Below are 11,782 nucleotides of genomic sequence, written 5' to 3'. Positions count from 1 at the left end.
GGAATAATCAACCTCGTTTCCACTGAAACGAAATAGCACCATCAGGTACTTTAGGCTCACGTGTTGCAGGACCTGTATCTTCAACTGTCTGCTCTGCTCAACTCTTTGTCTTCATTATTTGGTCTTTCCATTTGCTTTCTAATATTTTAACAAATGGAAGGGCTAGTTCTTTCCAACTTCTTATATTCCTGGAGAAATCTCCACGGGGCTTCAGCTGGAATTGTATGGCTTTCACAGTGATTGGGCAGGGTCTACTTATCCAGAATAAATCTTCCATCTTTCAGGAAACAACCAAAATTCTTCATTTAGATTTTGCAAATGTCTTGAAAGAGCGTATTTATAATTTTTTTTTGCGTTATAAATGGTTGGGATTTTTTTAAAGTAATCTCTACACCCAGCATGGGACTTGAACTCACAACCCTGAGATCAAGAGTGGCATGCTTTACTGACTGAGCCAGCCAGGCGCCCTGTAAATGGGTGGTATTTTTTAAGCACTGTAGTTTCGAAGTGATTATTGCTGGAGTATAAGAACATTTTCTAAGAACACTGATGTGTTATCTGACCTGACATCTTTTATGATCTCTCATGGTTCTTTCTCACCTGTTTCTCCTGCTAGGAACACCAGAGGGCTGAGGCTCCTGGTTTCATTCTCTCTCTCTCTCTGTCTCTCCCGCATTCTCCATCTATCCTCTCTGCCATACTGATAGCTGGGGGTGGGGGGGTTCTCCCGAGCACTGCCCCCCTCCCTTGTCCTATCTGGGAATAAAAACAGACTCTCTCACAAGTTTTTCCCTTCAGCTCTGGCAGGTGGCTTTTTCCTATGTTATTTGACTCCAGGGATGACTAGAGACTCCCCCAAATTTTTAAGCAGACTAGGGCTCTTGTTTTTTAAAAATAAAAATCTGATTCTTTCTGGGAGGAATGTGGACAGGCGAATTAGTGTTAGAGAAAGTCATGCTGGCTGCCCTGTGAGGAGAGGCAGGTGTGTGTACTTGGGGGGCTGCTGGGGAGCCTCTGCAGGGGCCAGTGGAGAGAAGCAAACAGAGGACAGTGAGCCAACAGGTATTCAGGATTATTTCATACAGACTGGCTGTGAACGGGCCAAAGAGGGAGGGATGAGGCTGAGTTCTGAGTCTTCTGCCTGGACGCCTGGAGGGGCGTTGGCGGAGGGACCAGGATGGCGCTGGGTGTGGCCAGGAGAATGAGTAGATTAAGAGAATGATTAGTAGAAATTAGGAGAATGAGTAGATGCTCCAAAGAGTCCCAGGTTCACATTTGAACCACACAAATTGAAGTTTGAGAACATGTAAGAGGGTGTGGGGTGATTTGCACTGGGCCTTGAAATGTGGGTGCTCTTGGGACAGAATCTGAGAGTGGGCTGTGAGAGCACATGAGCCTGGGTAGGAGGAGAGAGAGGGGGGCCGGCGAGCAGCCAGCGGCCTCTGCCAGGAAGAGGAACGGCAAAGGCCAGGAGAAGGAGAGAGAAAAGGAAAGCAGAAGGTTTTTGATTCGACAGTGTGAGCTCTTAGGGGCTGGTCATTATCATCTTGCTGAGCATGTCAACTTTTAAATCTGGAGGTTTACTGTTAAAGAGAAATACTTTTATAGGCACCAAAAAAAAAAAAAAAAAAAAGAGGCAGATTTTAAATGCTTAGCACCTGTGATCTCTTCTGCTTACTGTCAACCTTTCTCATCAACCAATAACCATAACAAACTAGGTGTAGAGTTCAAAGTTTTGGGTTACAGTGGTCACTAACTTACGTATTAGCACTTTGAATTCGGCACACGATGTAATCTTTGGCTTTGGTTTTCTCATCTGTGTATGGAAGTGAAAACCTAGCCCACAGAATTGTTTTAAAGTGGGAGGTCCTTCTCAACATGTCCCTTAATGGCCAAGCATTCATTCAATGAGTATTTGTTGAGTGTCTGCTATGTGCCCAGCACCATAGGTCTAGGCGCTGGGAACAGTGGAGAACAAACCATGTAAGTCTGAGCTCATGTGAAGTTTGAGTTCAAAAGCAGAACCCGACAATCAACAAGTCAGACAACTAAATAAAATACATTTCCTGGAAGACAGTCAGATGGAGGGTAGGGACGGGCAGTTTTAGACTGGGTAGTCAGGGAGGGCCTTTCCAAGAAAATAGTATTTATTCTGAGACCTGAATGGCCTCAGGGAAAGAGCAGGAGAAAGAGCACTGTCAGCGGAGTCCAAAGGGCAAAGGCTCGGAAGCAGGGAGGAAGGAAGAAGGCTGTAGGAGGTGGAGATCAGATGCATGGGTGTCCCCCCAACATTCCCACACCTCACAGGTCCTCTATGCCGGGGACACCCAGTCCAAGTGTGGGTGCTGTTGGCAGATTAGATTAGGCACCAATGAAGGTAATGAACAACTCAGCCTACATTCCAAGTCTCTGTGCCAGAGAGAAACTGTGCCTTCCGCTCAAGCCAGCAATTACCCAGACCACTGGGTAATGACTCTGCTCGCTTGTTGGTAACACTCAAAGCTTCTGGACACTCCGAACATCTTCTAATTTCTAGCTCCCCTCATCTGACTAATTGTGGCATGTTTTGCCCCTTCTGCCTCATGTGGTTCATGATTACTATCGCAATTACCAAGCATTTCAGCTCTCCTTCCCCATTCCACCACGCAAATGCTATGGGTCAAACTGTATATGTATGATTATTACTAGGTTTTTTCCTTTTTTTCCTAAGCCTGTTTATTCTGAGGTCCAGGCTTCTTTTGTCTCCTGTGGATAATGAACAGGTCTTTTTTTTTTTTTTTCTTTTCCCTTTCCCTACATCAATTTTTTAAATTGTGAAATATAACAGTCATCCAGAAAAGCATATCATGTACAAATTATTTTCACCTAACTATCTCGTAAAAATATTTCCATGTGTTGTATAATTTCATAATACATTATAATCCATTTTAATTACTTGCTGTTAATTCAGATATATTTTATTTCTTTAACTAGACTGTAAACTACTTGAGGTCAGGTATCATTTCGTAGGTGGCTTTCCACCCAACATGGGGCTCTGCCCTACAACCCCAAGATAAGAGTTCCACGCTCCGTCCCCTGAGCCAGCCAGGTGCCCTACCCTCCTATTGCTTTAAACCACTGTTTGAGGTACTCTGTTGTGGCAGCCTTAGGAAACTAATATAGGAGAAAATTTTATATATGCTGAAAAATATCAAGTCATGCTCTAATAGAATGCGGTCCTACCCTAGTCAGGAAATGTGGGCATTTTAGGAAGACAGGGCTGAGACAGTGACTACCTTGCTGACCCTACCATCTTGTATGAGAATGACCATACTATGTATCTTCACGAGTCACACCATCTCCACTCTCAGCTCAGCTAATCTAGTCATGCTGCAGCCAGAGTGAACTTTCTAAAATCTGATCCTATCACCCGAATGCTTAAAATCCTCTGTGGTTCCCCTTTGCCCCCCAAAGCATACACAGACTCCTCAGGTCCCTCTCCACTCACCTCTCACCACTTCCTCCTCACCTTGCCTGCCCCTCAATCTCTGCCTGGAACATCTTTCCTTTGGCCTCATTGCTTGGCCAATCCTGTTTTTGCCTCGGTGTCTATGTAAGTGGCCTTTCCTGCTTCACTGCCCGCCCAGGCTGTCCCATAGTCCTCCATAATTTCCCTGGGACAGGAAATCTCTGCCTGTATACATCTCCGCCCATGTAGTTGGCCGTATCACCCTCCAGCCTTGCTGTACAAGGTGAGGTCTGAGAAACAGACGCTTGGGCATCACCAGAGTTTAAGACACAGAACCTCAAACCCAGCTAGGTCTTCACAATCTGATGTGCATTCTAACAAGATACTCGAGTAATTCTTTTTTTTTTCCCCCCTAAGTGATTCTTAATACGCATTGAATTTGAGAGTTGGGTGTCTTCCACATCATCTCTGTGGGGGCAGGGAACACTGTGTCCCCAGAATCCAGCAGAGCAGCTATTTAAACGGAGATTTAGCTGATTTAATGCCTGAGTCTGATTTCCTGTTAACAAGCCTGTCTTACAGGAAAACAAAACAAAACAAAACAAAACAAGTCTCCTTTTAACGGAATAAACAGACTCGGTCTCCAGCCTAAGTATTTTGTCACAGTTCCCTTTCAATTCCCCTTACACGTCTCTCATATTCTTTGTTTTCCTGTCAAATCCTATTTTCCACACGAAATATGTGAATGACTGTTCTATTACTAATCATGTTTTCTGTTCTGTTTTGGGTTTTATTAGTAATTTTTAAAAAAACACATAATGACAACACAGGCATTGTCAGATTTGTACCGTTATTTTTAAACTTGGCCCATGAAAACTCATACCTGGTAATAGTTTTAAAAATTGTCCTCCCCAGTTCTTTTTCCCTCCTCTCCCCTTCCCTTTCCTCATCCCTGCCCTTCTCTCTCCCTTCCTTCCTTCCTTAACAGATAACAGGATTCTAATGCTTCATGATAAATCTTTTTGTTGTGAGTCCTAGCGGTCAAAATCCCGATACATTTATATTTCTCACAAGTTCTCAGTAAATGATAACGTCACTTTTCCAGATAAGCATACAGGTAAGAGAGCCTTTACACACTCAACTTCAAATTCCCTTAACAAAATGTTAAATCTGAGAATTTATGGACCATCTCAAACCCAAATTTTTATTTTATTTTATTTTTTTCAAACCCAAAATTTTAAACGGGGCTCCATAAATCGCTGATTTGACCCACCTCTGATGACGCCTCCCCAACTTCCCCCCTCCCTTTCCCTTCCAGCAAGTTAAATTTGCAATTCGCTAAAAGGAACCACTCGCCTAAGGTTTGTAGCTAGTAAGGGTCACGTGGCTAACAACCTTTTATAATGATAATGTTAGAGGGCAGGATAGGCACACCCTTTGTAGGTAAACAACAGTAGGATTGCTTTTCTTTTGTTGAATGTGTCATAAGTTTAGTAATTTATCCAGTCAGAAAATTAATGGTGTCCCTTATTAAGTCAGTCAAAATTGGGGGACTCCTGAGTGGCTCAGCTGTTCGGCATCTGCCCTCGGCCCAGGTCATGAATTTGGGCTCCTGGGATGAGCCCTGGGATGGGCTCCCTGCTCAGCGGGGAGTCTGCTTCTCCCTCTCTCTCTGCCCCTGCCCTCCTGCTCCTGTTCTCCCTCAAATAAATAAATAAAATCTTAAAAAAATAAACTAGGTTGTTTCAATTCAGGAGTAGTTTCGTTCCTGGATTATAGCCTCCTCTAGACTTCTGCAGGACCAAGCCATAAATAAATTCTTGCAGGTTTGTGTTGATTGAAGGATTTCAGGTAAATAAACAAGCTCAAACGCCTACTGGGGGCACAGAATGTAAACGAGAAAAGCGACAGCAGGGGGCGTGGCCGCCGGGAGCTCCCGCCCCAGGGCGGCTGGGCCGAGGCTGCCACCAAGCTTCTAGCGCGCTCCGCCCATTTGCAAAACGGACCCCGGGTTTTCGGACAGGCTGCCACCAGGCTTCTAGCGCCCTCTGCCCTTTTGCAAAACGGACCCCGGGTTTTCGGACAGGCTCCCACCAGGCCTCTAGCGCGCTCCGCCCGTTTGCAAAACGGACCCCGGGTTTTCGGACAGGCTGCCACCAGGCTTCTAGCGCGCTCCGCCCTTTTGCAAAACGGACCCCGGGTTTTCGGACAGGCTGCCACCAGGCCTCTAGCGCGCTCTGCCCTTTTGCAAAACGGACCCCGGGTTTTCGGAAAGGCTGCCACCAGGCTTCTAGCGCCCTCCGCCCGTTTGCAAAACGGACCCCGGGTTTTCGGAAAGGCTGCCACCAGGCCTCTAGCGCGCTCCGCCCGTTTGCAAAACGGACCCCGGGTTTTCGGAAAGGCTGCCACCAGGCCTCTAGCGCGCTCTGCCCTTTTGCAAAACGGACCCCGGGTTTTCGGAAAGGCTGCCACCAGGCTTCTAGCGCCCTCCGCCCGTTTGCAAAACGGACCCCGGGTTTTCGGAAAGGCTGCCACCAGGCCTCTAGCGCGCTCCGCCCGTTTGCAAAACGGACCCCGGGTTTTCGGAAAGGCTCCCACCAGGCCTCTAGCGCGCTCCGCCCGTTTGCAAAACGGACCCCGGGTTTTCAGAGCTTCACCGTTTACAAAGGACGCCAGAGATCGGAGCTTTGAAAGTCATCTCTCAATTTTTAAATGTTGGTAACCAACTCAAATTTTCCCACACATTTTGCAAATCAGTACCATGAGCCAAACAGAGCACTCCGGGGAACCACGCAGTTCTCAGTAGCCCATTTGCAACCTCTTCGTTGAATAGTGCGGATGATGAACATTCATTTCCCCCCCAAACTGTTATTACTGGGAACGCCAAGGTGGGTTAGAGCTCCTGCTCCGCAGAGGGCCTGACTAGGTTCAGATCCTGGCACCGCTCTCTGCCAACAGGCGCTCCAGAATTCCCTTGATGTCAAGAAACAAGTTTTCACCTGTAAACTGGTCTTTCTGGGTAAGAATGGCAGCTTCGCAGCATCGTTCTGAGGACAGAATGCGAAAATACCCGCTCAGGCCCTTCTCACTTAGCGGCTCTCAATACCTATAACCTAATCCCAATTACTACTCCTCTTTCTAATAATGGCATTATTCGGGGACCCCCCAAACATTGTGTAGGTAGCCTCATATATCTCATTTCTCCTTCCACGAAAGCATCTAAAAGTGTCCCATATAATGACTTACTCTTCTCACGTTACTAAGCAGCATCCCAATGAGTTAATGTCCACCTCTGCAGAGGGAATACGCTCCACCAGCCCAAGCTGGGGCGGGGGACTAAGCCCTCTGCCCGCCTTCCCCACCCCCCTTCCAGATCAAACCCGTGTGTACTTGCTCTCCCCAGGGTTTTAGTCTGGTACGTTAGTCCCTTTCCCTCTGGCATCCTCTCTACTGCTGGCAACGTTTTCTTCATCTCACTTCCCCGCAACCACCCCTGCCCTCCGAGCTCGAGCTCCCCCTTTCGGATCTGGTTCTGGGGTCGGCTTCGTTAGAGTCTCTAATTGCCGGTTTACGATAAGGACCCGGCGCCCGGCCTCCCCAAGCCGCCGCCTTCTCGCTGCAACTTTCCCCTCCCGCGACTTCCCGGCTCCGCTACAGCTGCGGCCGATGCCACGTGGGGCGGGGGCGCGCTCTCGGCCCGGACCCCCTCCGCGCGGGCCCGGCTCGCGAAGGGAGTCACGGCGAGGCGGAGCCGGGTCTCATCGCCGATCGCCGCCACGGCCGCGGAGCGCTAGCGAGTCCGATAACGATATCCCCACTGCGGCGGCCCTCGGGGGCGGGGACAGGGGCGGGCGCACAGTCAAGTTTCGCTACGTCACGGTTCCCGGGGCCCCTTATAAGGGGCGAGAGCGGGCGCGAGAATCGTCCGGATCTGAGGCCCGAGCGCGGTCGTCGGTCCGCTCCGGTTGTGCGCGCTGCTCCGGCCCGTCAGCGACCCGCGTGCTGCTCGCCTTCTACTGCCCCCACGGGGCTCGGATTGGACTGAGGTCCCCGGGGTTTTACCGCGCAGCTCCGGTGGCTGCCTGTGGAGATGCCTGGGAAGAAGGCGCGTAAGAGCGCGCAGCCGAGCCCAGCGCGGGCCCCGGCAGGTAGGGAGTAGCTGGGGTCCGCGGAGATCGGGACCGGGGCCGGGACCCGGGCCGGGGCCCGGGCGAGGGTCAGGGTCGAGGTCTCGGTCCTGGTCCCGGCGGGGTCCTCCCGGTAGTTTGCGGCCTCGGGGCCCGGCAGGTCTGCGCCCTTGCACATGCTTTGGGGGCGCCTCCGGGAAGTCCTTCAGAGTTTTTACCCCGGATGGTGGAGATGGCGAGGAGGAAACGCGATATGGGATGCACATTGGGATTTTAGCGGAGGCACAAAGCCTTGTTTTCGCCTCGCTTGCCTTCCAGCCCCACTTTCTCTGCCCCGGGGCCACGGGGAGAAAAAGTGCAAGTGCAGTCGCGAGGAGAAAGTCCTGGTCGCGGCAGGTGGGGACAGGAGAGGCTCCTCTGGAAGCGGCCTGGCGACCAGCCCTCTTCCTCCGGAGTCGGGGACCATGGAGGGCCCCGCTCTGAGTGTTGCCACTCTCGGGCCCCCAACACAAACAAAGCCACCCGTTACGCTTGGGTCTATGGGGGCTCTGCCACCGAGGGCTGATAGAGCATTACGGAGGCCCCGCGAGGACCACCGGAGGTCTTGGAAAAATTGTGCTGTCTTGAGTGGTAACATTTTAACAGTCGTTACTAGTTGTGGAGATGGATAGGAGGAGAACAGCAGTTGGTCTCTAGTGGTTTTTCATCCATCCATTTTTTCCTCCTCCCTCCATAAAGCCTCATCGAATAAGTTTTTAGACTCGCCCTCTCCCTTATAAATCTTAACAAACAGGGCAGCCATCCGCTAAGGGGGTGTAGCGAAGGCGGCCTTCAGGCTCTGAGCTCGAAATTCGTCATACTGCTATTGCATCAGACGCTGATGGCCCCCTTTGAACTTAACTTTCGATTTATAGAGCCTGTGAGGCTTGCAAAGGAAGTGGGATGGCCAACCTGCCAAAGTGGACACCGGGGTGCTCCCTCTGGCTCGCTCTTGGGAGGCCAGAAAGTTTGACCCACCTTTTGTGATGTTCAAGAAATCTCTGGTTTCCAGAAGGCCTAACCTGAGCATAACTTTCTGCCATTTTCCACTTCATTCCTAATAATACAGGACAGCAGAAAGGGCCCTCTTAAACTCGATTGGACAGTAATACATCTTTTTATTGAGATACAAGTGACCTAGGACATTGTATTAGCCTTGATTGATGTATGTATCAAAGGATGATTCGGTTTATGGATATATTGTGAAATAGCGCTAGTTAACATCCCTCACCACACGTAGTTTTAAAATTTTTTTAAATTACTGCTTTTATAGAAGTGTAACAAAGATGAAGGAAACAACTAGCAGCTAGTTTCTGCCCCCTCTTTTGGGGAAAGAGATCATTTTTTTCCCCCTTAAAATCCTTTTGTAATCCTTTTTCTTAAATTAATACTCTTTTAATGACAGTATGTCGCTTCTAAAAAGTAGTAAACTTGTGAATTAAAGATATTTTTGCTTCACTCATTAAAGGCAGTGGATTTGCACAAATTGGGTTTGTAAGAATTTGGTTTACAGTGTAATGTAAATTTATAAGTTACTTTAGAGAATGTGGTCTTATTTTTGCAAGATTTTATGAGCCTTAGAAGAAATTCAAATAGTTTTTTGGTGAGGTTAAGAATACATTTAGAGGGGAGCCTGGGTGGCTCAGTTGGTTAAGCATCTGCCTTCAGCTCAGGTCATGATCCCTGGGTTCTGGGCCACATATCAGGCTCCCTGCTCGGCGGGGAGCCTGCTTTTCCCTCTCCCTCCCCTACACCCCCTGCTTGTGCTCTCTCTGTCAAATAAAATCTTTTAAAAAGGAGGGGAAAATACATTTAGACTTGTCTATTGAAGGTATAATACGAGGTGTGAATTACTGCCATTTAAAAAACAGATTCTACTAAAAACAACATACAAGAGTGTAGGATTTGACTTCTGTTCCCCCAACCAACCCTCAGTGAGTGAGAAAAGGATGACATTACCTGAAGCTGGCCAAGGCTCCCTAACTCCGTGGTGTATGACGGAAATTTCCCTGTTGAAAGGCAGCATTTGCCTCATTCAGTGTGCTTAAAAAAAAAAAAAAATATATATATATATATATATATATATATTTCAGAGTAAACATCTTTATTCTTAACTATTCTATTGATTTATGAGTCACAATGTGTATATGGTGTGTTGGGGGGGAGGGTGTGCATGCTAAGTCACCTTTCTTGCATTGAGAAAATGGGTGTACATAAAGCTAAAGTTAAGGTAAATGTTCACTGAATAAATACTCAGCTTGTCCCTTGGATGGGCACATTTAACTCTTGCTGGTTGCAATTTGTAATACCAGTGTGATTTTAATGTTTGGCTTTCCTTTTCAGACCCCGAAATGGAGTGTGCCATTCAACTCAGGAAATTTGGAGACAAACTGAATTTCCGGCAGAAATTTCTGAATCTGATCTCCAAACTCTTCCGGTCGGGAACCTGACTGCTTCTGAAGCTTGAACGAGGAAATTGCTTTAAAATGGAAGATTCCCCAGTAGGAGCAAATTTAATCTAGAGGAAATGCCTTGTAATGGAGAAGATCTCACTTGCTTTTTGGACGTCCTTGGAAACGAAGATGGGATACATCAAAGATGGATTTTTGTTGGAGATTTCCCAGAAGACATTTGTTTTGGCTCATGAGGGTGTTATAAAACCATTTTGTTTATTTTAAAGCAAGAATGGAGAAGCTTTGAAAAATAGACTTAATTACTTAACATTTTGTTTTTACTTCTGAAATTATTCTAGTAATTTTGCTAAGGATTGCTCTGCAGCCTACTGTAAGCGGAGTTGGCAGATGAATGGACAGTGGTCAGAGACAAAAAAAACAGAATGTGTTCAGTGTTAGGTTTTATTTTGGGATGACAACTCCAAAGTGAGGTGAAAGACTTGGTTTATATATTATCTTGTTAAAAGTAAACATTTCATTCTGAGAACACTGAATGTTGTAGAGAGTGTGGATTCCACAGTTCACTACAAAATATAAAATGATTGGAAAGCTTGTTTCTTACTCAAAAATGTATTGCTTCTGTTCAGATGATCCTTGAATTATGTTTCTGTGAATTTTAACGGGAAAGCCTGTACTTTGAAAAACGTGATAGAGGTGTTAGTTGGTTCCAGTAAGATTGTTGAAGGTAGAATGTTAAAAAATAAAGAGCACAGGGATTTTGTAGAATCAGAAATAATGGGGGAAAAAGGTGATTTAGGCTTTTTTACTGTTGTAATTAATACTTAGTAAAACAAGTATTCTAAAGTAACTCGATAAGATGAATGTGTTTCTAGAGATTTGTAAAATCTGTAAAAGGCCTTTCTCATACTGGTCAGGGTATGTCTCATAGGAAGTGATCTTTTAAGAGAAATTAAGTATGTTTTACATAGTTCTTTTTTTTTTTTTTTTAAGGGGGATTGGATTTCTCACCCAGAATAAAAATGCCATATATGTATAATTTGCTTTAGAAGAATATGTAGATTCTGAGAAAAGTTTCATGAATTTCCCTTTTTTTTATTGTTAAAAGGCCAGTCTGTATCAACAAAGACCCTAGATAGATAAAAAAAAACCAATAATGTCTTGATTGAATTTCAGCAGGAATTTTATTTATTTTACCTATTTATGATGAAAATATTGTTTTGCTTAAAAATGTCTATTAAAGTTACATTTGTAGGTTATGAGACAAGGCTTTCATAACCACTTGAACTTAACAGTAAGAATGTTTTGCCCTAGGCTGTGGTCACTTTAGATGAAACATTACCTCAGTATCTGTTTTTTCCTCAGTATTATTTAGTTGCAAAAATGCTTTTTGTCTGTCTAGAGGCAGGTATTTTGCCGTTAGGATATTTATGGTCTGTAACTGTATTTATACATACAAAATTGGATACTGTAACTATAAACTACTAAGAATTAATCACCGTTTCTCTGCGTGTTCCTTTCTGTCATCACATCACCGGCCCAGTGTTCATTACGAAACCAAGATGGTTTGACAGGTTTCCACCAGCAGGTCCCTTCTGACCACCACCTCCTCAGTCACATTTCTGTTGCCCAGGGTGGAACATACAGGGGACGTTTAGCCTGATTTCTGCTGTCAAGGGCCTTGCCATTTAATGAGGAGAGGAAATAGTGAAAAAGAAGAAATCCGTGCCTGGCAGAGGTCTTGAATGCCTTAGTTC

At 46.2% G+C, this 11,782-nt stretch overlaps 1 protein-coding gene across 1 annotated transcript; it reads left to right on the top strand.

Moving 5' to 3' along the window:
* Window positions 1-7,383: 7,383 nt before the first annotated feature.
* PMAIP1 (phorbol-12-myristate-13-acetate-induced protein 1) lies at window positions 7,384-11,520 on the top strand. Its single transcript, XM_047698455.1, has 2 exons — window positions 7,384-7,596; window positions 9,958-11,520. The coding sequence occupies exons 1-2, from the start codon at window positions 7,539-7,541 to the stop codon at window positions 10,062-10,064; spliced, it is 165 nt and encodes a 54-aa protein (XP_047554411.1). The 5' UTR covers window positions 7,384-7,538; the 3' UTR covers window positions 10,065-11,520.
* The last annotated feature ends 262 nt before the right edge of the window (window positions 11,521-11,782 follow it).

Source organism: Lutra lutra, chromosome 12 (genome assembly GCF_902655055.1).
Source record: "Lutra lutra chromosome 12, mLutLut1.2, whole genome shotgun sequence".
Lineage (NCBI taxonomy): Eukaryota > Metazoa > Chordata > Mammalia > Carnivora > Mustelidae > Lutra > Lutra lutra.
This window is presented reverse-complemented; position numbering and strand designations above follow the sequence as displayed.